Raw genomic sequence first — 25,246 nt, 5'->3', positions numbered from 1 at the left:
TTTTTAAACACTTAATTTTACTTTCACTTACTTTCATAATGACATCCTCAAAGAAAACATTGTCAGGATGGCCATTTGCAGGATTGGTAAAATCATAATTTATTTTACAGTTTTCTGTAGTTCTGTGTAGCTTTGATTCAGTATGGTTTGTTGGCCTCTAGGATGGGACTGCCTGTGACTTCTGTTTTTTTAATTGGAAAAGCCACAAGACTGCAGTTACTAGGTAACTGGGTTAAGGATAAACTCCTCATCTCCTGCAACTGTACTGCGTTCTACTCTGGCTTTATAAGTCTAAGTAAACCTAAGCCATTATGTATTACCTTTTCCCCTGAACTGGCTCTCAAGGGGGACCCAACAGGAAAAAGGAGATTAGAAAGGTAATTACCAGAAGAGTAACTGTATATGTTTGTTCATGAATAAGAAGTACATCGGGCTTTTTTGCTTGCCACAATGCTCTATTCAGAAGGTTGAGCACAGGAAATGGGGTACAACAACAAAAAAGCTGTACAGATTTTAGGCATGTAGCCTCTGGCAGAACACTTAATATATTAGACTGGTACTTCCCTATCAAGAAGAGTTTAGAAAAGGCAAAATTAAGTGACATGGTACTGAACTCAGCACTTCAGTGATCTGAAAAGAGATGAAGGTATCTGTCTTCTTACCATTCTACTTCACAACTAGTCTGATATTCAGTGACGAACAGCAAAAGCGTTGCAACTCAGCACAGGATTTAAAAATTAAAGACAAATCATTTCTCCCTTTCCTGTTCTACATTACTAGAGGCTTTATTCCTTGCTTAGTTTATATGGAAGACTGACCCTTTTGATTCATTTTTGGCTTATGTATTGACACAGTAGCTTTATATCACAATCCGCTTTTAATTTCATTCTCAGATTTCACAGGGAGAGTTTTCACTCCCTCTGCCTTGCCAAGGCCAGCTTGTGGCCTGCAGTAAACGCTGGATTATTGTAGGTATTTCCTGTATTTGTGATGTTTCTGTGCCAAAGAGCCTGCAAAGAAACTGCTCAAAAAGCCAAAATCAACTAAAAGTCACATTTAAGCAGTTAAGCAAATGAGAATATAATGGATGGATTTCCAGAAAGAATTCTCCTTCTTTCAGGCAAGCAGAGGTGTGAAACAGTTGGTGTAGTGAGCATTCACCAGACACATAGGCTATGAAATGCCAACCAATTCTTTTAAGAGTAAATTTCCATTAGAACCTCTGGGCATATGGCTAATGTGTAATAGCTGTAAGAGAAATGGCATCGTGTTTTTCTCCTGTCTGCCAGTGCCTCCTACCACTCAGTACATGAAGCTTTTAATCTGCCTGTGAAAGTTTCATAAACATCAGCTAGAACTGTTTACAGTTAACAAAATGGCCTAAATCCAAAGGTGTAATTAACACCACATGTTGTCATTCAGCTAATTTTTTTTGTAAAAGAACACATTTAGAATAAAGAACAAATCAGTTATTTCTTAGTTACATTCACAATTAACCATAAATTACCATAAAAAAATTTGGAAGATAGTGAAACAAATTCTTCCCTGCTTTGAATTCAAAGAAAGCTTGTCTTCAGATCGATATCTTATGACCTTTCTGTGCTGTAGTTGCAACATGGGGTGAAAATCTGGCACCAGTTTGACTCTCTTAGAGCCAATGCTATCAAAGTTTGAGTGTTACCAGTACTGAGCAGGCCTAAGTTTAACTCAGGTAAGACGATGCTCTGCAGCGGTGCTGATACACAAAAAGAAAAATACTACGCTAGTGTCAGAGATGGAGAGCTGGCTTTTCTCTTGTCAGCACCTGTCTTATTTTGCTATAACTCTTTCAGCTATGGGAGGGTTGCTCTTATTTTTGCCATTAAGAATCTTCTGGGGTTTTTTTTCTTTGTGATAATTGTCACCTAGACAAATAGGCACTTAAGACATTATCAAAGCTAATTCTTCACTCAAAATTAAGGTAATACTTTTTTCCTACTTTTACAGATAAGAATGAAGAATCCAGAGCCCCAAATCTTAGTCCTGCTCTGTAGTCTTACGTTTTACAAGTCCTAAAAAGCAGCCATAGACTAACTACATGGCCATTCCTCAAGAAGAAAATTCTCTGCATGGTGAAATTAGGAGCATCTCAACTGCAGCTGAATTCTCAGTTCAGATCTCAGTGTAGAAAAACAGTTGTGGCCTAGAAAGAACTTGCAAGGGAGGATCTGAGGTGAGAGTTAAATGGAGTCTTTGGGGCTCTATTGTAGATGTGAGGGTGGGTCTCCTTGGAAGATAGAGAGGCCTGGATGCTACACTTTCTGGTATCACTGTCACACCATTAAATTTCAGTTCTGAATTTTACGGCTGTATAAAGACCATGTCAGAATACACAAATAAATATGGAGCCCGCTCTTTGTACATGCAGTAAACATACCAGTTTCATTCAAGGTACATTTTGACTTCTTTGTTCAGGGGAAGATACAAGTGTTTTAAGACTTGTGGAGCACATACATCCAGTGTATAACAGGATACGTAAAAAAAATATATATATGTATATGTGTATGTATATATATATCTATTATGCATTTATACACTTATGTAGATATGTGTGTATATGGATAGTTAATGAGGAGCAGAAACATGATTTTTTGTGACTTTGTGTTTCATGGTTGAATTATCTTCAGTCATATCATATGCAAACTTTAACTGAAACTTTTATTGTGGCTGAGGCACTTATAAGGGTTCTCAGATGTGTTCTGGTGTCTACTACTGTAACTGAAAAACTACTGTAGTTTTTCTCTCAATGGGAACATTAATAGGATCTCTTTTTTTCTGCCTAACCATGTGTGTATGTTTTTTTCCCCCAGAAAACTTGTCAGAACTTAATAAGTTTGAAACTTTTATCCATCTATCAAGATTTGGTTAAATTAGTCAACAGGTTCAAAAACTACAGGGTGAAGGATGGACAGGCTCAGACAGCAGTCACAGAAACAAAAAACGATGCATTGTTTTCAGTACACTTTTCAACTGTTTAAGAAATCTTTATTCACTATCTTGTAGTTGTGTTCTTCAGATGTAGTTTTGGTTCTTTACGCTTATAAAATATTCTTATATTACAGACAATTAGTTTTTTTCTATTTCTCTCTGCTATTAGTGTGTGTTTTGTTTAAAAACAGAGAAGTATATCGGATAACACCCACATGCCCTAAATCCATAAATCTGGGTTGAAAAGTTCAGCCTGGTTAATTCCTGAATACTTTGTCCGAGATTTGTTGAAGCCAGTCCAAGTTTTGAAATTCTTGGATGTCAACACACAGAAATATCTTCTTGGGGGATTAGAAAGAGACCTTAAAACAAAGTACGTTCTAGAATGGGGCAGAAATATTTTGCTTGTTCATGTCAGTCCAGTTCTAATTTATGAGCTGTAGGAAAGCTGGCACTGTTATACCCTCTTACAGATTATTGCCAGTTCCCTGTCATGATGGTGAAACATTCACCTTTCTAAGGCTTCTGAAAGAGGTTTTCCTACTGATTTTCCAGTAGGATGGGATAGATCAATTTGGAAGACATAAGAATTGGATTTTTCCCAATGCAAACTTGCATATATTTTTATAACTCTGATTTTACAAGCTAGTAGTAGGCTGGTAGTACCAGTAATAGGGACTACCTGGTGTTTCTCAAGCTACGGATTGACAGTATAGGAAATCAAATGTCAGGTCTTGTACCAGTCAAAAATCCCATAGCCACCTGATGGAAATTGCTATTCTAGAGCAAAGTCACTCTGCCAGTGAAACTCTTGGCCAACTTTGAAAAGGTCAAACTTGTACAAGGAGGTTGTATGTTGGATGAAGTCTGTCTGTGGCAGTCCAACAAACACTACACTGCATCAATCAAATACCATCTGTCTTCATTCGGTCAGCATAAAAGTGGCATACACTCCAGGTGTTCTGGCTGATTTAAAGGAAATGCAGGTGGTCATATCTCGTTTAGGTCAGGTAGGTGTTTCCATGTGGTGCAGCAGTGCATAGCACAAGCAAGCAGGGCCTCTGGTCTGCCTCATGCTCTTTCCTTTGCAATCTTTAGTTAGACTCCAGTATCATCAGTCTGCATTTAAGATGCTAATTATTCTAAATGCATTCTAACTGTCCTGTTACTCAGATCAGTGTTAGCCAGATTTTTGTTGTTCATGATTTGGCAGCTTTTCCTGAGTGCATGCAGGAATCTCCAGATAAAGTAGTATAAATATGAAGCACAAAAATTGGTAAGGTTCTGAGATGGTCTTTATGAGCCCACATAAAGCTCATTATGATTGAGTTGGATTGAGCACAGTTCTGATATCACAGGTCTTGTTTCTTGATGATAACCAAATTATGGTCACTGTAAAGCCTGCAGTGGCTTAGCTTCCTCTGGTCCAAAGGCAGACAAAACTGACTTCTGCCGCCTTTCCAGATCCCAGCTGGCCCTAAGGACAGTTTGATCCTCCTAATGAGTTGGTGATGCTTTCTAACATCAGATGCTCATGGCTTACTGAAAGAGAGGGGTGCTTTTGTGTTTCTATTAACATGCTTGGTAAATTAGAGAAGTGGTGAAAAGTAGGTATAGGGATCCAGAAAGCATGCTCTCCCACCAAGAGAAATCCCTAGGTAGCTATTAAGAAGAACTCATGGATCCTTCCAGCTGATAGCACCATGTCTCAGACACCTGTAAGGGCTCCAGCATAACGACAATGTTGTTCATCTTTAATGATATATTAAAATGTCAGCACTTATTACTTCTGAACAAAATTCACTAAATGTAATCCATTAACTAACTTTGGGGAAAACAAGTATCATCTGTGTTTTTAATGTCAAAGGTTGCATTTTATACCTGAAAACCTTTTTCATGCTTTAAATTGTTTCTGATGCTGTTGCAGAGCATCTGTTCTACTCTCTTGACATCTAAAGTTAGGTGAGATGAATCCCATACATCATGCCCTCTAGCCAAAGGTCCTGAGCACTTATAACACTCTTCCCTGTGTCTTAGCTTACAGTCTTACCTGTATGCAAAACAGGCAGACCAAATTAACAAACATTTGAAAACTTGTTTCTCAGCTGCCTCTCTGAGAGGCGCTAAGTACCCTCTGTTCCCACTGGTTCCCCAAAAGCGTCTAGCACTTTGGAGGATTCATCCTGTTAGTGAATAAGATGCTAGAGAATAAGCACTTTCCACATAGAGGCCTTCCTGTTTGTGCCCTAGACCATGAAGACAGGCGCTCAGAGCTAAGGGATGACATACCCAGGCTACTCTGTCAAGATTTCTGTAACAAGACACAAATCCAGCATACCTTGCAATCAGCACCTATGGGTTTTTTGCATTCCTCGCAGGTGTTGGAATAAAGGCTTTCGTAACATTTCACGCAGTAGGGACTGTCCTCTCTCAGGATGTATTTCTTACCAAACAAGGACTCTTTGCAGTAGTGGCAGTCAAAGCGTTCAGTCATGGTGGTGTCTGGAGTCTGGCTATCCTGCCACAAAGACAAAAGCAGGCACATTTCAGATTGAGGTACTGTTGGCCCAAACCCCAAAGAAGAGTTTATTATCAGTTCCAGCTTATCACATTGTACTTCCATTTCAATTCAGCTTTCAGTCAGATAAATCAGCACAACAGGAAGAAACTGGGCTATAAACTTTGCAGTACTGGATAAAGATGGTAGCCCATCTACTTTAGCCATCCACTGACCTATCTTTTACAAGAGCTAGTATAGAAAGCAAAGAGAGAAATATGACTAAAACCTGATTGTGAGGAATTCGCATGGGATGCTTAAGGAAATAAATAAGTTTATTTACATAATATTTATATATGTCTTTGTTACAAGGGGTTTCTTCTAGAGTGTCATATTATTTTCTCTGTTTTCTTCATAGGAGCAGAGGCAAGCGTTATATAAATAAGTTTATTTATATAATATTATTTAAGGAAATAAAATAAGTTTAATCCACAGCCCTCAAAGTGAGGAGCTACCTCTGTAGCCAATGCAGTGAGCCAAGCACCTTCAGATGATGAGCCAGCATGCCTCAGGAAGGAGCAACATCTTTCCCGTAAGGAGAGATGAAGGTTTGCATTGCTGGTAAGCTTTAGTCATATACAAGCTATCAGGCAYCACTGTTATGTGCTTTCACTCCTTCCTTCTGTATGTTCTCAGTGAGCCAATATCTGGCAATTATTGCCCTGCACTGAGCCTGGTAACCCTCCATCTCTGCTCACACATAGAGCTCTGGGAACTGTTAACAGCAGGAGATATGGGGTCTGTAGTTGTATATCTGTTTCTTCTCTGATGCAGGTAAATGAGTTATCCAACAACTATGATGTACTGGGACACAAACGAGAGCTAGCTACCCTGGTTCAGATGAATTTCAAATAATGTTTATGGAAAGGGAAAAGCAACTAGAAGAAACAGCAAAAGATGCATCCGCTTCTCTGAAAAAGGGACACCTGCTATTTGCTTTCTCAGTTTTCTATGTCTCCAGCATTTTCTGGATGCACGCACAAGCAACAATGACACAAATGCCTTTGTCACTTGCCTGAATGTTTATTATTGCCTGAGACTATTTATTTTGTGTCTGGGTTTCATTAGAGTCATCAGCATTTTTCTTGCCTGAGGCTTGCAGTGTGTGTTACACCTGCAATCTGTTCAGCAGTTACAGCAGGAGCAGGGCATAGCTGCCTCCTGATGAAGTGGCATTTCCCAGATGGAGCATGCTCCACCTGTATTCCATGAGCTTTACTGCTTGCCAGGCCTGATCTCCACTTTAAGCCAGATTTGATCTATAAAGCCTTAAATGCTTTGAGTACTAATGGCTTAAGTGGCTACCTCTGTCTTTCACACTCATGTGACATTTACAGCAGCTGCAGTCTTATTGCCAACTTCAGCCCTCTGTTTGAAACAAAAAGTGGTTTCTTGCTTAGTGTTTTTGGCAAAGATTCCTTGATTCTGGAGTTTGTCCTCTTGTTTTGGCTGCAGGAGTTGCCCTCAGGGCATTCTGAAATTTTCAGTTCTTTTCCAAGGTTTCAATTTTTATTATATTCTTGTATTCCCTGTAGCTGGGGTTTGGTTAAGATTTTAGGGCACTCTGAAGGGGAAAAGTTTACACTGCTAGCCTACATAACACATTTATACTTCCCATGAGAGAACTAGAGAGGATTTACTTTCCTTCAAGGAGGTAATTTCAGCAAAATKAATGGAGTCAGACCAGTATAAACTGGTGTGTGTATGTATGACTGGATCCAAGAGGACTGATAAAGTTGTCTGAGTAGTGCATATGTAGGACAGAAATCTGTAGCTTTTTCTCAGGCCTTATTAGACATTTTTTTTTCAAATGATAGGAATTGGTTGCGCAGTCAATTTGAATTATTACAAAGATGAGGTGTGAGTAGGGACTGTTAACAAACTTGCACCTTTCACCTTTCTTCAAAACTGTTTTTTCCAGCCCTGAGTTAGAAGTAGACATGTGATACCAAAGACTGAAAAATTTCTCTGCGATCAAGATGTGTAAGCCCCCAAAACATAAAGTGTGACTCCTTTAAAGGTTTATATCATTTCTGTCCTTCTTCCAAAGGCTGTTAAATGCAAAATATAGAAATGGTTTGTGACCAAAAGCAAGGACTCTTCCTGCAGAACTGGATGCCCTAATGTCCTTGTTACAAGGGGTTTCTTCTCGAGTGTCGTATTATTTTCTCTGTTTTCTTCATAGGAGCAGAGGCAAGCATTATTTAATAGTCACTGCCACTATTTTATAAAATACAGTGGCAGTTGTCCCCATATCGTGAAAGGGGTCTGATTTTGTTAAATGTTCTCTGAGGCTGTCACACTGGATTGAGCCCCTTCTACAGCAGGGAGAGACAGACCTCATTTCTATGTCCCAAACAGATTTAGGGGGAAGCTCCACTCTGTGAAGACACTAAGGGGGCAATTCTGGACAGGGTTAGAAGTGCAACTCCAGTGATCTGGGAAATTAAAAGATGAGAAGGAAAAGGATCCAAGATCTGCATTTTAGAGTTAGTTACCTGAACTTTTGTTGGATCTGGCACCAATTTCACACCAATATCTCTTACAGTTAGGTATTCTGGTCCATGTGATTTCATTCAGAAAGTTAGAATCCAGTGTGAAACATCCTCAAATTCCAGGCTGTTCAAATCTGAGTGTTGGATTGGATCTCACTATCCGCTAATGATATTTTCATGGTATTTAACCTTTTTTTCTTCTTCGGAGAGAAGAAATTAAATGTAAAGTAATCACAGCTCTGCCTAGTGAAGAATTAGGAGGAACGTCAAACCAATCATTTCACTGTTGTCTTACGAACAAGAAATGCAAAATCATACTGAGCAATGTTTTTGCCTGCTACTTAGTGAATGTAGTCCTTTACATTGCTAGTCAGTTGGTTCATGATATATGCAAAAACCATGCTTAGCTTTAGTACAGGTTTTATGCATTGCTTTGGGCTTTAAAAGCCCCAAAGATTTTGGTAGTTGTGAATTGACACAAAACACAATTCAGCCTCCTTGACATTAATCTAGTTCTTCCTCTTCTGTTTGATATTTGTTGATTGTAAGCTTTGTGGGGTCAGAGACTCACCTTATTTACACATCTTTGTGGTACAACAAGGTCTTTAGATTTCATCACAGTAGTCATTTTATACATATGCTATTTCAGATTGCTCTCAACATTATCATGAGAAATTACTTTTCTGCCATAGAGTCTCCCTCCTACAACATTAGACATCAAGTATATCTCAAAAAGAAAACATCTTTCCATTGCATGCCCGGAAAAGAAGTTACAGCTTATTCCAAATGTTAGCACTACCCAGATGGTGTCTTTCAGGAAGTAAGAATCGGGATGAAAATTACTGAAAAATAAGTAGTAGGCTAACTTAAAAATTATGCTTCTTTTCTTCTTCTTCACCTCTCCTCTCAAACAGACTCATTTTACTAGAAGTAATTATTAAAGTTATCATACTATCTCATAAAAATTAGGACTCATAATGGCTTTAAGAAATCATCTAGTGTTCCCCCATCCCGTGACAGTATTGACTACTGGAAGAAGGGACTATCTGCCCTAATCTTGTCTGCTTTTTCCAGCTATGTTTTCAAGTCTAGTAAGAGATATTCTGTGCATCTCTTATTTCAATAACCCTTATAGGGAGTTGTTGAACACTGAAAGCACAGACTCACACACACACACACGCACACACACACAAGAGAGAGAGAGAGACAGAAAGAAGCAAGGAGAAATTGTCTACAAAAGGTAGGAATCAAATTTTATTCAGTGAAATGAAGCTCTGATGTCTTGTTCTAATGGTATGYGGAAATACAGAATTAACCCCCTGTAGAAGCCAGAGGGGGATTTGCTATTGAACTCAGTGGGGCTAGGGCTTTACCTGTGCCCTGAGAGCAGGATGTTCTGCTAGCCACCTGCACAGCAAATAAAAGCTCTTTGGAGAGCCCCAGTTTCCCCCAACATGTACACACACCTCTCCCACATGACTTTTTTCCAAAAGAACTGTGCACCCGGAGAATTTTTCTCTCTGTTTATTTTCCTTCCCCTGAGAAAGGAAGATTTGTGTCTGGCAACTCTAGTGACATAAGCCATGCAGGTCTAGAGCATTTGGAAACAATTTATGTTGATGTTCCAAAGGCTAAAATGCAAAGATTTATGATATCCTTTGCAACTATGAGCTAGCAGATCAAACTATGCTCATCTTTCTGGCAAGAGGTGATTATTTTCCCGTAACTTAGCAGCTACTGCCACATTCATTATCTATCATCTTGTTGAAKAAACCATAAGCCACTATTCTAGGAGCTAATCATTTTTCCAGTCAAGACCATGATGCCATGCAGGGGGAAAAAAAAGCTAATCTTATTTCTTTTTCATTTACTTGAGGAAGAAAAGAAACAACCATTTGCCAGCAGCACTGTCAGGGGAARAAAAGATATAAAATATAGTCAGAATCCACCTGAATTTCAGCGCTTGCAACTAAGCTAGAATAGGTGCAAACCACAAATACTCAAAGCAGTCCTATATTCATCAGGTTTAGGTTTACTTGAATGTGTTAAGAAGCTGTAGCCCTCTTTTCTTTGGCTGTCCAGGTGTAGTTTGTGTTCTGCTTCGTGGGATGCGTGCCAGCAGACACTCTGATGGTAGAACAAAGAGAGAGGAAAGGGAACTCTAAGTGCTTGAAGTCTAGCTGGCTGTCGGCAGGTGTTGCGTCTTCATGTTGCTCGGGTGCCTGACCCTCCAGGGGACTGTGTTGGCTGTCGTGTCCCAGGCCAAGGGGAGCCAAGCCAGGTCCTGCCAGCCAAGAGGTCTGCAGAACCTGTCAAAGGGTTAGTCTTGAGTTCAGCATCAACCCCCCTAAATGGCTCAGAAAGAAGACCACAGATATTTAGAAAGGAGTCTTGGTTCTCTGCTTATGGTGGGGAACACTAGTACTCCTGTTGCTCTGCCTCAGCAATGTGTCTGTACATTCACAATTAATTTGCTATATGGAATTTTTGGCAATTAGCTTTCCCTCTTTCCAGGGTCGGGGCGTATTTCTTTAATGTGATTCCTTTTCTCCTCAGGCACTTAACACCTTTCAGTTCTCCTGGTATGATTAGTTCTACAAAGCCACTGAATGCATCACTAGAGCTGAAAGAAAGGGCTTCTTCCAGTGCAGAGGGGGCACCTGGGCTTTGCTGCTTGCCATGCCACTGAAGAGAGCAGAAAGGAGCAGTCCTGTGCTGTGCCCTCCAGTGCCAGCAGCTACCCTGCACCTCCCCTGGGCAGTAGGTGTGAGAGGGATGTTGAAGGGGTTATCTGTAACCAGCTGTGCCTCTCCTCCTCAGCCTTCTTCCCTGCCTGGGGAGGGAGAGGAAGTTGGACTCCTGCAGAAGGTGATGCAGAACAGCCACTTCTTTCTACCTTGACTGCTGAGATTTATCTTGCTAAGCTAAGCTGGCCAATGCAAAAAGCTAAGCCAGATAGTGAGAGGGAAGTGATGCAGACCTCACCCCGCGGAAAGCCTAGATGACTGTTCTCCTCTGTCTCTGCTGGTAGCTGCTGGGGTACTTCTCTGGGAAGGTGCATTTGTTGGTTAAGAAGAGGAAAAGGAGAGTATTTATTGAGGTTACTGAGACATTGAATGCTGTTACTAAGATACTTGTTCATACCATCATCTTCGTGCAGGTCCTTGAAAAGGGAAAGCATGATTACTACAGGGAATGAGCGGCTGCATATCCCTGTATCCCACAATTTGGGATTTATGCGGAGCTTGTAAATGCAGTTGGGATGCTCAGGCAGACATGGCTGCATTCTTTCTTTTCTCTGTCATTTTTTAAGTTGAGGAGAGAGTGGAAGCCTCTTTCTCTTGCTGCTGCTGCTATGGAAGAGCAATCAGCTAGTGTTAACCCAAAGCCTCATGGAAGGAATTCAACACTCTGTCTGTAAGAAATCAAGGCCTCATAACATAACATTTCATGAACATACCCGGACTGTTTTACCAAGGTCTTCATCCAATTTAGGATATTGAAAGCAAAGTATCTAATTAGAGAGGTGTTTCTTGCTCCTTGTGACAGTATTAAGCTCACAGTAAAATTTCCTAGATCTCCCAGAAGCTCTCTGRCAAAGCTAGGCAAGTCATGATTTGATAATTTAACATAATAACAAAAATAATRATAAAAATGAAACCCAGATTTAAAAAACCCTCTTCTTAAATATCCTACCTGAGTATATTCTTTCTAAATATTATGCTAGACATTAGAAGGTATTTCAAGCAATATTCAGTTTTAAGAGACTTTTTAAAGTTACCTTGAAATATTCTCAGAGTCATGTCTCAGGTTTTTTCAGCAACTCAGCTTTCTTGTACAGGGCTGACTTATTTTGCCTATGCTATAACATTCCTATGTCCCTTAAGTAGTTTAGAGTAATTTTCTGAGCAGACAGACTGCATTAGCATGGGCAGATAACGAAAGCATACCTGGTTCCTGTCTGGATTGCACAGTCAGCCTATCGTGAATTGGAAAGTATGCTATTTAAGATTGGTCCCGTCCCTGTCCCCCCCCACCCCCCCCCAAAAAAAAAAAAAGAAAAAAGTTTCTTGTGCAGAAAGGTTTAGGTTTCTAATGTGCCTGGCTAAAGTAATCCCAGTTACAGTAGTGGAAAAGCAACAGTCCTGTTGTGGTTTCCATGTAGTTTGCTGTGTTTGGCAATCAACAAGGATCTGCTTCAGTTTAGAGCTTTTCTAGTAGTTAGTAAGCTACCAGTAGTAGTGGTAGTAACTACAGATGACACAGAAGAGATGAGCACTGATACCTCGACAGTGTATCCCACACAATTTACACTATAATTATCTGAGGTTGGTGTTGAAATGACTAGAGGATGTATGGTTTTACAAACATTCCTTTATACATTTCAATTACAAAAGGAGCCTATTTAAATAACAAGGAGCATGACTCTTAAATCTATCATAGCACAAAAAGCACAGTTAAAGCTGAAAGGTTTGCTCTTATGTTCTATTTTAAAGACACTTGAAACAAGTATCTGCCTTCTTTCTCTTGTGCAATAAACAAAGGCTTACTCAAAAGAGAGAGATCAAATACTTGCCATTACTTAAGCATAGAAAGACTTATTTCTAAAAAGAGCATTTTAGCAGACATCGGAAGGTGGTAGAGGATGAAAATGTTATAAGATTAATAAAAAACTATTGTTATTTCCGTCTCTACCTTGTGGAAATAATGCGTAAGCCAAATGACTGCAAAGACTAAACACCAGTGGAAGTATGGAGGTAGGGTTCCCCCCCCCCCCCCGAAAGGAATTGCTTATTGATAGTAACACAGCTACTCCCAGGGAAATCAGACCCCAAGATAACACATCTAGAAAACTTCAAGTGCTACCACACAGTGAAATTTTCAAATTCTCCTGTATTTTTGAAATCCTACATAACATGACCTGGGACACAGAAATAGAAGAGTGTCCCAAATACTCTCCGTTTCCTCCTCTCTGGAAAGGCTAGAAGCAAAGCTGGTAGGATACTGTGGAGGAAGAATGCTCTGCTGTTTGTCTTGGCCTTTAGCAAAGTAGCTCTGGGTCTTTCTGTCTGGTACTGTTTACAGAGACAAGACCCCAAAGGCCCCTTCTGTCTAAGATTACTGGCATGTGTGGTGGTTTGGAGGATCAGTTAAAGTACATCTTTCAGCAGCTGTATAAAGCTACTGTATCAGTGGGCGCCTCAGCACTGTGAGGAATCCAGACTTCTCTGCTGAGCTTCTGTACCTTCAGCTTTCCAAAATGGGACAAAAGAGGCTAGTTAAACCTGGGATGTCCCCATTGGGCTGGGCACATCATAGGAAAATAGGTTGATTACATCCTGAATGAAAAGAGTTTGGTGCAATTTGTTTGTTGGGTTGGAGACAGGACACAGGGAGCAAAGAGAGCAGCTGTTAACATTGAGTCAAAGTATTTATGGTGCACAAGAGACTTGTGAGTGAACACAGACAAAAGGAGCCTGGGGACAAGGATGTAGGCTAACTTTTTGTGGGAGACATCATTTTAACTGAAGAGAAAAGATATTGAGTGCACCATAGAGAGACACACTGCATAGTATGGAGGAGGAAGAATTGGTGAGAGGTGGGATCCTGGACTCTGAAGAGACCACTGGTCTAAGTCCCAGAAATGCTTCCGAGAAACGACAGAACAGAGCTAGGAAAATGTTTGCAAGTGTTTTACAGTTTATTTAACTCACTGCTTTTATTGTGCAAGAGAAAGTAAAGAGTGGTAGGTTTCGAACCTTTGCGCCAGTGTTTGCCAAGGGTCTAAAACTGCTCCCTGCCAACAAAAGAGCAACCCTAGGACTTGCTGTGCTGAGGCAGATATATTTGCAACTTTGAAGTTGCAAATTTGCTGTGAAAGGGAGAGACATTAATCCTTATGTCAGTGTTACACTCCCTACGTTCCTCTTAGTATGTATTACTGTATATTCAGTAACTATTTGGCAGCCTAGTTAATATTACACAATGTAATGCACAAAGGCATGTGAAAATGAATGAAATGAGGATCATAATTTCTTCAGCTGGCATGAGTATTTTGGTGTTCAGCCTTACAAGAAACCTCCAGTGGCTTCTAATCAAACCATATATATAAAAAGAACTAATTAGTATTGTTGAAATATTAATGCTTCAGTGGCTGTCAATGTATCCAAGACTTATTTCCATGAAACCTGTCATTATCCTGCCATTTCACACTCTCACTTGGGGTGAATCTGCATCACAAATAACTGTGCATATGTAAATGAAACATTAAAATTGCACAATTAAAATTAATCAGTCTAAAAATGCAAATTATGGGATCCCCAATCTCTGAAGCAGTACCCCAGTGGGGGAAGGTGACTGCCTGGATCACTACCCTGACTAGAGTTTCTCTGAAGATGCTCTGGACCAATTTATCCAGCATAACAAGGGTGAGCCTCAGACCAGCCTGTAACTAGTCTGTGGGGTCCTAGAAAGAGTGGCGGTGTACTGGCCAGCAACAACAGGCATTAATTCAGTTTTCAGCCTCATTTGCATGGAGAAGAAGATATTTCCTCTGGCTGATGGTGTTAACAGTTATCCAGTCCTCCCTTAAGTTCTGTATCTCCTGAACCCTGTAAGGAGAGGAGGTGAGGATAACAGGATAAGAGCAGATAAGAGACTGCTTGGCTCTCAGGGCTCAACACAGTAGCAAACTGGGCCAGGAATCACTTGGGTTTGGGGGGTTTTTTGGATGAAATTGTGAATTTGCAGTGTGATACAGCAGAAACTGTCGCCAGCCCTATTAATAGCAGAAGCTGTATTTTGCCACCAAACCTGCTTTTTATGCTCACGACTTTTTATGCATCCTGATAAGCATGATGGGAACCTGGAGGACTATGTTTCATGTCATTCAAGGAGCTGTTTAAATTTTTTATAAAATGTGTCAGCTTTTTGATGTGTGCTGGTTGGGGGTTCTGGTGTCTATCTGTATGGATAGGAAAGATGTGATTTCAGGGAACAGTACCTGGACTTCCCTAGACTTCCTTAAGAAACTATATTATATTAAGTAAAAATAGGGCCTTATCTATACCTGGGTCCTTTAGCTGAGAATCACAATTGCATGCTCTTCAGGGTGGGAGCTTTGCATATACAAACAATTTCTGACACAGCATGGCTATTGCTATGTGATAGCAGTGATCTCATAAAAATAGTGATTATCTGCTATAAAAAAATATATTCTGGTAGTGAATATTTGGTGCCTGCATGTGTAGCACTGCCAGTTCCCTCAGGAACACCTTCTGCGAAAATACGAATATTCTACCCCAGCATTTCTGTCATCTCAGGATCTCCTAAGCTTTCTCAAAAGACTTCCAGAACTGGTACTTCTCCCAGCTTCAGGCCTGCTCTGTCAAATGGAGATGTCAGGTGCGAACCCCAGATATGAATTCTCAGTGAGAGCAGTTTGTGTCCTTTCAGCTACCCCATTCACCTCAACCACATGTTGTTTCTCAACCCAAAGGATATCCCCAGAGATCAATATCTATGTTATGGCTAGTATAAAAGATAGTTTTATTGGTGCTCTGGTCGGATTTGGGATACAGTAGTCCACTATGTCAAGTGGCTGAAACTGAGTTTTCAATAAATCTAGTGCTTAGTATTCTTTTTCAATAATTTTTTCCAAGTTTGGTCAATATACACAGGCTATATTGATAGAGCAGTTTTTAGAATTAATCCTTTCCCAGTTATATGTGCAGGGGCAGAAAACTAGCAGTCATATTTATAAAATTAAAAAAATAAAAAGTATTTTTCTGTCTCCCAAATCCAAATGCCTGAAGTGTATTCAAAGTTCACCATTTAGCTGATAAAAGGCACAGAAGATTTTAGCTAGAAAGCAGGGCATTCCATAAATGTAGGAACAGATGAAAACAGGAATCATAACAGAAACTGAATGGCAACCTCAGTTATAGCATTCCTTTACAACTGGATGCATGTAAGTATCTAATAATACACACTATTCTCTTGGTACTTCTAGGACAATTCCTATTTAAGACAGTGAACAGATATGTATAGCCAACAATAAATATTATAACTACTGACCTTGGACGTAACAATCAATCAGCAATCTTAGTTAATATACTTCTAGAAAGGAGTCAGGGGAATAGCAACAACAAAATGACTGCCGCCAGTATATAGATTTTATTAGGTTTGCCTTCTTGTGATTATGAGTATTTCTCTGTACATAGCAAGGCTCAGATCTGTGGGTCATCTAGTGAACTAAATAAAAGCCGTATCCCTTTAGGGATGCAGAAAGTTTAGTACAACCATTAATGCAGACAATGAAAGTTAGTATTACCTTTATTATGTACACAGAGAAATCCATGATAGATGTCATGCATGAAGGACCTASGTTATTGTGGCTACACACACATGCACACAGAGGGAAGCATGAAAGGAAGGAATTCAGAGCTATTTATTGGGAATTATGTTCTAATTTAATCTCTCCACACAAAAATAAGAACTATGGTGCTGATGGCTCCCATCTTTTCCTGTACACAATCTCTCCCTCATGTCTGCTTGCAAACAGGAAAAGCTACCTTTGTTTCATGTGCGTCTGCTCTTGCTACCGTGCAAAATTCATCCTTTGTTGAGCAGGAAGTGTGCATGGAGGTGTAAGAAATCTAAGACCCGAGCTTCTACTTTTTATGACCTCCCCAGTGGATTACTTACACAGTACAATACTGTCATTAAAATTAGTTACAAGTGAAATGACCCAGTGCCTCATCAGCTCGCTGATGTGTCACTTACGGACAGACACGCAGCAATTATTGCTTCGATAAGAAATTCATCTTTTTGTCCTCTTCACAACCCTCGCTGTGTGCTCAGGAGAAAGGGGGACCAGCAGTTGCTCTCCTTGCATCCTTATCCAGCAAACAACAGGGGCATTAAACATCCCTCTCCATCTCTCTGTCTGCACCCTTTGTTTAAAGCAATACCTTCAAAGACATATTCCATGGGTCCTGGGGAGGGAGAGGGGGAAAAAAAGGGATATTTACTTACAGAGCAGTAGCGGGCAGTTAATGTCACCTTCTGGACCAGGGACAGGGAGTCACATCCATTAACAAATGTGTAAAGAGCTCAGTGGCCTGCTTGCAGAGGAGAGCTGTACAGCTAGCCAGGGCTTTCTAGTGCCTGCGAAGAGCAGCTCTCCTGATTTCAGCTCTGCAGTCAGTGTTGTGTGGAAACAGGCTGCTGCCTTCCCCAGCCTAGTGAAACCCCTCTGTATCATTTTACCATATAAGGAGACAAAAGCATCCAAGACACTCATTCTTTTAGGCTCTCTGCAGCTGGCACTCGACACTTTCTCTATTCCAAGGGTGTAGATACTTCCCCCTCCTAAACATGCTGTCTTTGATGGACCCCTTCCTAAAATAAGACTCCCCCTTCCTGAAGCCTTTGTTTTCCTAAACCCCTGATGCTTATTAATAACGTAGCTTTGCTAAATCTGAGGACTGTCAGTTTAGAGAAGGAAAGGTTTTACAGCAGCTCAAGCACAAATGTTTCTAAGTCTCTTCACCTGGCTGAGAGAATAAAGTTCCCAGTTGCAGTTGGTACGAGGCTTTATTTGCCTTGGTTATTTAGCCTGCTGTGACTTAGCCCCTTGCCCAGAGAAGAGTGAAACAAAGCTGTCTCTCCTCTTCTTCATGGAGAGGTGCGTGTTTTTATGAGGAGCAAGTGTACAGGCTTTTCTTTATGAGTGTTCAGAGCCCATTCTTGCATCTCTCCACCCTTCTCTTTTTCCAAGTCCCCCATAGTGAGGAGGAAAAAGAAGAAAAGCAGGGGAAATTAATGAAACCTCAAAAAGCCTTGTGTAAAAGGAAGCCAGAGGAACAGATTGTCTCAGCACATGCTCAGGACCCAGCAGAGAGCCCTGCCAGTGGGCACATGTTAAAAAGAGGGGGGAAGCATTAATCCTCCTATAACCAGGAACTAATTTTACTGCTATGAAATCCAATTTTATATATCAACCATTCTAGCAGAAACACATTCTGTTAATCAAAACAGTGAGGGTCCTGGAAAACCTCCCAGAGGGAAGGATCTGGATCTGAAGCACATGGGAGAGTTTGCTCTCTGCCTTTTGAGGGGTAGAGTGGGGAGGCAATTCAATTTAATACTTCAGTAATGGTTGGTGCCTGCCAAAAGGAGGTACTTTAGATTGAATGCTTTCAACCTTAAGAAAAACTGGTAGGATAAAAATGTAAAGCCCATTAGCCAGAGATATTGCTGCTGTTATTTTGTATCCAGATAGAGCAAAATTATCCAGTGTCCTTTTGTGTTGGACAATGGGTCCTGGTACGTGCCTGGGCAGTGGTGCAGGTATGTGTAGGGGTTTGATAAGGGTTTCTCCAGGAAAAAGCTTTATCCCAGAACCCTACCCTCTAGTCACTGTCCCCTGGCGCACCCAAATGTTTTTAGATTTGGAACAGGGATGAAACGTGTTAGTCAATCTCAGCTCTACTTAAAATCAACCAAAAGCCTGTCCTGGTACAGACACAGTAAAATGATAGGTAAGGGCCATTCCTAGTTCTTCTGCCAGGAGTAAAGCTTCAGCCCTTAGCATTGCATTTAAAAAACACAGGCATTGTGCCCAGGAGRACAGACCGTGGATGTGTGAGACTGCAGAGTTTGATTCCTGGGCAGTTAAAGCTCATTTAAATCAAAGACGCTGCAGTCCGCAGTCATGCATCCCTGGCTCCTCCCTTGCATTGACGCTGGCACTGGAAGATGAGTTCAATCAGCAACAAAATGAGTGGTTTTGGGGGAGCCCTTGAGCTCCCCTGGAGCTGCACCTGTGTCCTGGGAGAGCTGCTGGTTTTGTTCCAAGCTCCATTGCGGGCTTGCTGGATGCCCTTGGACAAGACAGTGCATCTTTCTGTTCTTTGTTTTCACCACCTATCAATACAGAGCTCAGGACAGCTGAAATCCTGTGTGAGGTGTTATGAAGTTTGTATATGCAGAGGACTACTTAATGCAGAATAATAGTAATAATGCTTCTTTCTTGTTATGTTGAACTATCACACAGTGACAACAATAACCATTACTTTCCATCTTAGTTAGAGTTCTTACCTCAGCTCTGATTTAAAAATGCCTATAAAGAAGAAAGATGGGCCCCAAGGGTGATTAGATTTAGGCTATTTAAGTCGGTTTACTTCCAGGCCCTTCTAAAACWGATTAAATACTCCTAACATAATACTGGATTTTTTCTATTTCCATGATGTTTTCATTTCCCWATCCCTATGTGGCAGCCACCACAGCACCTCTGCCAGAGATCTTCTGATCAGACCTGCTGGAATACAGTACAGCGTTGTCCACAATTCTGAGTTAAAATATATACCGACTCTAGCTGAAGTCATTTTACTTAACTCTGTAGGGTCATGGGTTGCCCTTAGGATGATAAGATCATTTTTGTCATTTTTGATTTAATGTAAGGTCTGTGAGTCCTTGAAGGCAGAAGAGCRTCTGCCAATTCATAAGCTGATGATTTGTGGCATTGTGGACTCACTAGTGGACCCAATACTCAGCAGCCACACCACAACAGGATGTAGCTCTGAAACTGATAAGTGCGAGTTACCAAGCAGTTCCTTCCCTCATCCCATGATGTGGAGTATGTACTATATCAAACACCTTTAAGGATCGCAGGGGAAGCCCCTGACCTCTTATTGCYCTTTGGTTGGTCCAACCCTGCTAACAACACCTTTCTTCTGACAGGCAAATATTTTTCAGTGACTGGCAAAACCCGCACACCCACTTTTCCACCAGCATCAAATCAACAGGGCAATAAGATACCAAACTTCCTGAATTCTTCTGCTTATGCTTAAATTAGGAAAAATGCTATTTTTTCCCATAAAAGGATGTTGTGAGAAGAAATACAACAAAGAATGTGAAGCAACTCGGTGGTATAAAGGGACTGTATGAGTACCTAACATAGAGTGTGTTTTATGTATACTTATTCGAATTCCTGACCTGGAGCTTAGACCTAGAAGTCAAAAACTACTACAGAGTTTATTCTTAGGGTTAGAAGATAGCTTGCTCTCTTCTATTGTTCTATACCATGAGTGCCATGCTACACAATGTTAGTCTGTCTKTCTTGTGCTATAAGCAATGTCCTAACTCCTGGAGTATCACGCTGCCTTCTGCCCCCACCTCTCCAAATGCACCCAACACCAGTGGCTGTAGAGAGTGTTGCACTGAGACAGTCAATGTACTTTGTGAACAGGGAATTGAGATACTCATTATTTGACAAATGGGATAAATGAGTGAATAATGGGTTACTGTGTTGGGGTGTCTGTGGATAGTAGGCATTCCTGTTTTCATATGATAATCTGTAGGCATATAAGGGCTTTTCTTCCTTAGTTGCAGACTATCAATAAGCAGCTACTAGTCAATGTTACCTATTTCCCTATAACAGAAAGTGTGCAAACCTCCAGTAAGACTTTGGTGAATATCTGGTAAGCTTCACAGGGAAAATGCTGGCTTGAAAGCCCACTGGCTTTGTTTATTAAGTGTTTGAAACAGTTTCTGTTCCCACATCTGTGCCCATTTTGTTCCCATGACAATGTGATTTGAAAATTTACTTATTTTCCTGTTTTTAAGGAGTGTTTTCCTATCACTTGTTGCTATATGAAAGTTTCACAGAGACAGCAGAAAAAGCCAACTATAAACAAGAAGCAGTACAACTGGCTGCACACAAAGTGTTATTGAAAATATAAAGTAAATTTGCGGGAAAATACTTTTTCTTTTAGCTTTTTCAGTTTCACTCCGTCTTGGTGGAATTTGTAACAGCAGCCAGTAAATCAACCTTCAGCAGAAATGTTTCAAATTTTATAAAGTTGATGGATCCCTTTAAAAATGTGCATTTCTAGTCCATGTTTGTGTCAGAATAAGCTGAGAGAAAACAGGCGGAGCTGCTCAAACTGCTTTTAGAAAAACTAGGACTCTCTGTAATATGACCTATACTCCTCTGAGCTAATCAGCATTAGATGATGAACATTGTTGAAACTGCCTGAGATTTATCAGCATGAAACTGTACTCACTGTGATATAAAGCCAGAGATAAAATATTACAGCCAGTAATAATTCATCCAACAGAAAAACAACTGTGTCTGAAGCATTCAGATTGCCTATGTTCTGATTAGACAACGCACAGCCACAAAAAAGGAAAACTGGTAAGGAAAATGTGAAAACTCTTTGCTGATACAAACCAACACAAGTTTGGCAATACTAAAATTAGAAAGAAAAAGAGGAAATCCGGGCTTCATTAAAATCAGTGGATGTTTCTGAGCAAAATTCCCATTAATTTCAGTGGGGCCAGGATTTCACCCCAAAGTATTCACATTCCCTTCCTTCTCTGATTTTCTTCCTTATAAAATGGCCTTTTAGAATTTCTATATTAAAGAAGTGTTTGAACGAATCTGCCCCCTCCCAGCCTCTTGCCAGCTGCTATCAAAAGTCTGCCTTGTTCTGATGACTTACTGTTTGGAAGGGAAAAAGTAAAGTTATTCATCCATTAATCTTTTTTTCAAACACTAGGTAAGAACAGAGTATTATTGTTGGAAAGACTGCCTTTAGAATAGGTTCACTTTGGGAACAGGCTTTTGGACTTTTTGTCTTATTTCACTTTTAAATTCAAATCCAGTGAAAAATCACTACATTAGCATGCATCTTCCTGAATTTTTTCAAGCTAAAGATCTTTGGCTAGCTTTTTTAAAAAAGCCTAATGTTTTGCTGCACGTGACTGGAATGCTACTTTTGCTTCTTGTTTTTCAGAGGGAATACTGTCACTACACCAGTGATGATACTTTAACACTAAGTACCTAACCAGAAAGATTTTGTGGTATCTATTGTTTTTGCCTGAGGCTTGGACGATAGACAAAGAATTTGAGGACATGAGTAAATTTCTGGCACTACAGAAGTGAGGTATGCTATTAAAAATGTTAGTTTTGTATATGACCTTTATTGTGCAATTTACTGCGGAGGCACGTCAGTTTAGCTTAATGGCAGGGTCTTGGATAAACAAGACAATGTGAGACAATGGACAAGGCAGCTCCCAGTCCACACTGGAGGACTGCTAAGAGACAACACTGCACTCTTTAGGGGGAAGCACCTACCTTTGGGCTCCAGGCAACTTACAAAACTCATTTCACCAGTGCTGGAGACAGAAGATCAGAGCTCTGTAAGGATCTGAAAAGTAACTGCTGGGGAACAGGAGGATGTGTGGAGACTCCGGCTGCAATGTCTGAAGAAGATAAGCCTCCCCAAGCATCAGTGAGGGGACAGTAAGCCTCTAGATAAGATAGACGCGTGCAGCCAATTCGGTGCTCTACATTCGTTCTTTCTTCTGCTTAAGTTATGTGCTGTTCTTCACATAAAAAATGGAACAAACTAGTTTCTAGCCTTGCTCTTTTGATACTCTCTACACTGACAGTCATGGGCCCCCACCAGAGTAAGTTAGATAGCTCAGCCAGATGAGACACGTTAACAGAAGCTGTCCACCCTGGGAGTGGTAAAGGAATGAGGCCAGATGCATGTGGGGTTGCTCTTGGGGCTGTGTCAATACTCATAAATCAAACAGGACCACAGGGTGCTCCAGGCACTGTGACTCAATTGGCCACACTGGTCAGCTGTCCAAATGGTCCCCGGCACAGTTTTGCCTGTGCCAGCTAGCACTCTCCCAGCCAGATCCTGGGCGTGGTTTGGGACGTAGGTATCCCATTCCCAGGATATCTTTGGGATGTGGCCACTCTGTTCAGACACCAGGAGTGCGTAATGGCAAGGACACGGACTGCTTCAAGCCAGTCGGCCCCAGGACCGCTTTTCCCAGCAGGAGCATTTCCAGGCATATTTCATTCACTGTTACAACAACCCTCAGGTTGGACCCAACATTTCCACACTTACGGGCCAAATCAACAGTTGATGGAAACACCCATATTTCAGCTAATGTCAATAGATCTTTGATAGTTTGTTCCCTTTTGCATCTGAAATCCCCACTTAGGCACTGGACCCAATCCCAAATGCTCTGAAGTGAGATAAGCCGTTTGTACAGGCCTTGGATGTGGATCAGGTCTAAGGAGTCCTGCTCTCCAGAGGTCCAACATCCCTATCAGAGTCCATGGAGCATTGATTGCTCAGCAATTTGAAAATAAGCCTTCTTTTATTTCTTTTCCTAAATAATGGCACAGTAAATAAACTTTTGTGCAAAGCATGATAGCTTTAGATCTCTGGCTAAAAATAAATTAATATTTCTTAACTTTGTATCATACTTTGTGATCCTTGCTTGGAAAAGTCTCTTGTTATAAGAATGTTTATAATAAAAATGCATGTGTAATTGCATCCAAACACACATAAACACATGCACAAACAATCTTATTTTTCCAAAGAGGTCTTCTTTTATTGGCTTCATTTGAAAATTAATGCTCTCATGAGATGAGGTTAAAAGTAATTTAATGTAACAATAGCCTGATAATTGGCATTTGGCAGTTATTGCTAATGCTGTTTTACAGACAAGTTCTGAAGAATTCCTGCTTTGACACCCAGTTATGTTGCAATGCTTTTCTTTCTTTTTCCCTTTCACACAGCTGCTGTAATCCATAACAAATAATTGTATAAACATGAAATCAGCAAGCATCATGTGTAATTTGCCTTTCTCTCTTTCAAGGCCATTAGGAAATGGTGTCAAAGAGAAAAAAGGAAAGTCAAATGTTCTTTCAGTCCCCTTTTTTTCACTGTCTATTCRGTTTCCAAATAGTCATCACAAAGAAGAAAATGCTGATAGAGAAAAAAAATAAAATAATCAAAAGCTTTCTGCCTGAAGTCATTCAGTTTCCTGTTCAAACCAGGAAAGTGTCTATAGTTAGACATGGTTGTATTCCTTGAGAACATGAAAACATGACAGTGTATTATTAGTGCAGAAACTAAAGAGCAGCTGTTATTTAGCACCTGGTTCCCAAGAGCAGACTGGAGATGCAAAGTGAGACACTATGTATGTGCCCTGACAGACAGCAAGAAATGAACAACGGAAAATGCACTCTTCCTGTAAGAAAGAAGCACCGCACTCATGATCTCTATATACAAAGTGTTGACAAATTTCCAGCCCTCCTCCTGAAAAGGAAGATGAAAGGACTAAAGGGGCCAAAGGACAGCAAAAATCAAAAGAAGTTACTTTCTTACCTTGCTGCAACTCGATGGTGCCTCTGCTTGCTAGTGTGAGAATGAGAGAAGACAGGGACAAATGCAGAGACTTACTGCTTTATTGGATTGCCCAAACTATGCATTCAGTAATTAGACAGTCATGCATTTGTTCTTCAGACAAGCTATAAATATAATATCTCCAAAGCAGCAGCCATCCACAGGAGATAAGAACGGCAGCACCTCTGTGCTGCTGGCCTTTTAAGGTATCATAGTTATGGTAGCACAAGACCTGTAACGGAAAGGGCTGCTACTCTCCTGAGCAACGCTGGCCCTTTGCTCTGCTTGATTTGGGAATGTCTGATCTTAAAATACACTCACCTACTGTAGTGAGGTTCTGGGAGGGACCCTCAAAGAACAGGAGTAATTTAATGACCTGATATTTCATCTGAGCTGTAAGAGTCTAGCTTCTAAATCAGATTATTTGTCAAAGCCTTGGGATTAACAAAAACACTCTAGGAAATGCCAACTGATCTGAGGATGTAATAAACTCTAACTTCCCTTCATTCTTCAATCTCAGACATGCAGCCTTGTTGCAAGGGAGTCTGAGCGCCTCATATTCTGCCACATTTTACCCTTGCAACACCTTGTGTGGGGGAAGGCATTGCTAGTTCTACCATTTTTACAGCAAAAAGAAGCTCCAGTGACTAGCCTGAGGTCATGAAATAAATCCGTGCCAGGCTGGCAGTGGACAGCCATGACTCAGGAGACCACTTTCCTCTCTGGGCTTCCTTCCTGCTGTAATGAAGTTGTTACATTAAGTTAAGGGGACATTCACACATTTAAGGAATGAAAGATTAGAGGTGAAAAATGTTCAGCAGCTCACATCATTGGCAAAGCCTCTCTGGCTTCAGAAGAAAACCTGCYCAAGCAAGGCTCCGTGCAGAATTAGGGTTACAACCTATCTCTTTGCTAGTACAAGGTCCATCTCTCTTTGATGCACTACTCTAGAGTATGTTGCAGCAGAGACATGGTCCTTGACCCAAAGTTGAACTATTTTAACCTTT

The 25,246-nt window shown here is 40.7% G+C and overlaps 1 protein-coding gene across 1 annotated transcript in view; it reads right to left on the bottom strand.

The window, feature by feature from the left end:
• FHL2 (four and a half LIM domains 2) overlaps positions 1–24,275 on the bottom strand; it is a 34,905-nt gene extending 10,630 nt beyond the window's left edge. The window contains exons 1-2 of the mRNA XM_026068069.1: positions 24,222–24,275; positions 5,306–5,485 (exon numbers count right to left, since the gene is read on the bottom strand). Of these exons, the coding sequence (XP_025923854.1) occupies positions 5,306–5,461 (156 nt within the window). The 5' untranslated portion in view covers positions 5,462–5,485; positions 24,222–24,275. The remainder of the gene's footprint in view (positions 1–5,305; positions 5,486–24,221) is intronic.
• Between the last annotated feature and the right edge of the window lie 971 nt (positions 24,276–25,246).

The sequence above is a fragment of the Apteryx rowi genome, unplaced genomic scaffold, assembly GCF_003343035.1.
Source record: "Apteryx rowi isolate R43461 unplaced genomic scaffold, aptRow1 scaffold_268, whole genome shotgun sequence".
Taxonomy (NCBI): domain Eukaryota; kingdom Metazoa; phylum Chordata; class Aves; order Apterygiformes; family Apterygidae; genus Apteryx; species Apteryx rowi.
This window is presented reverse-complemented; position numbering and strand designations above follow the sequence as displayed.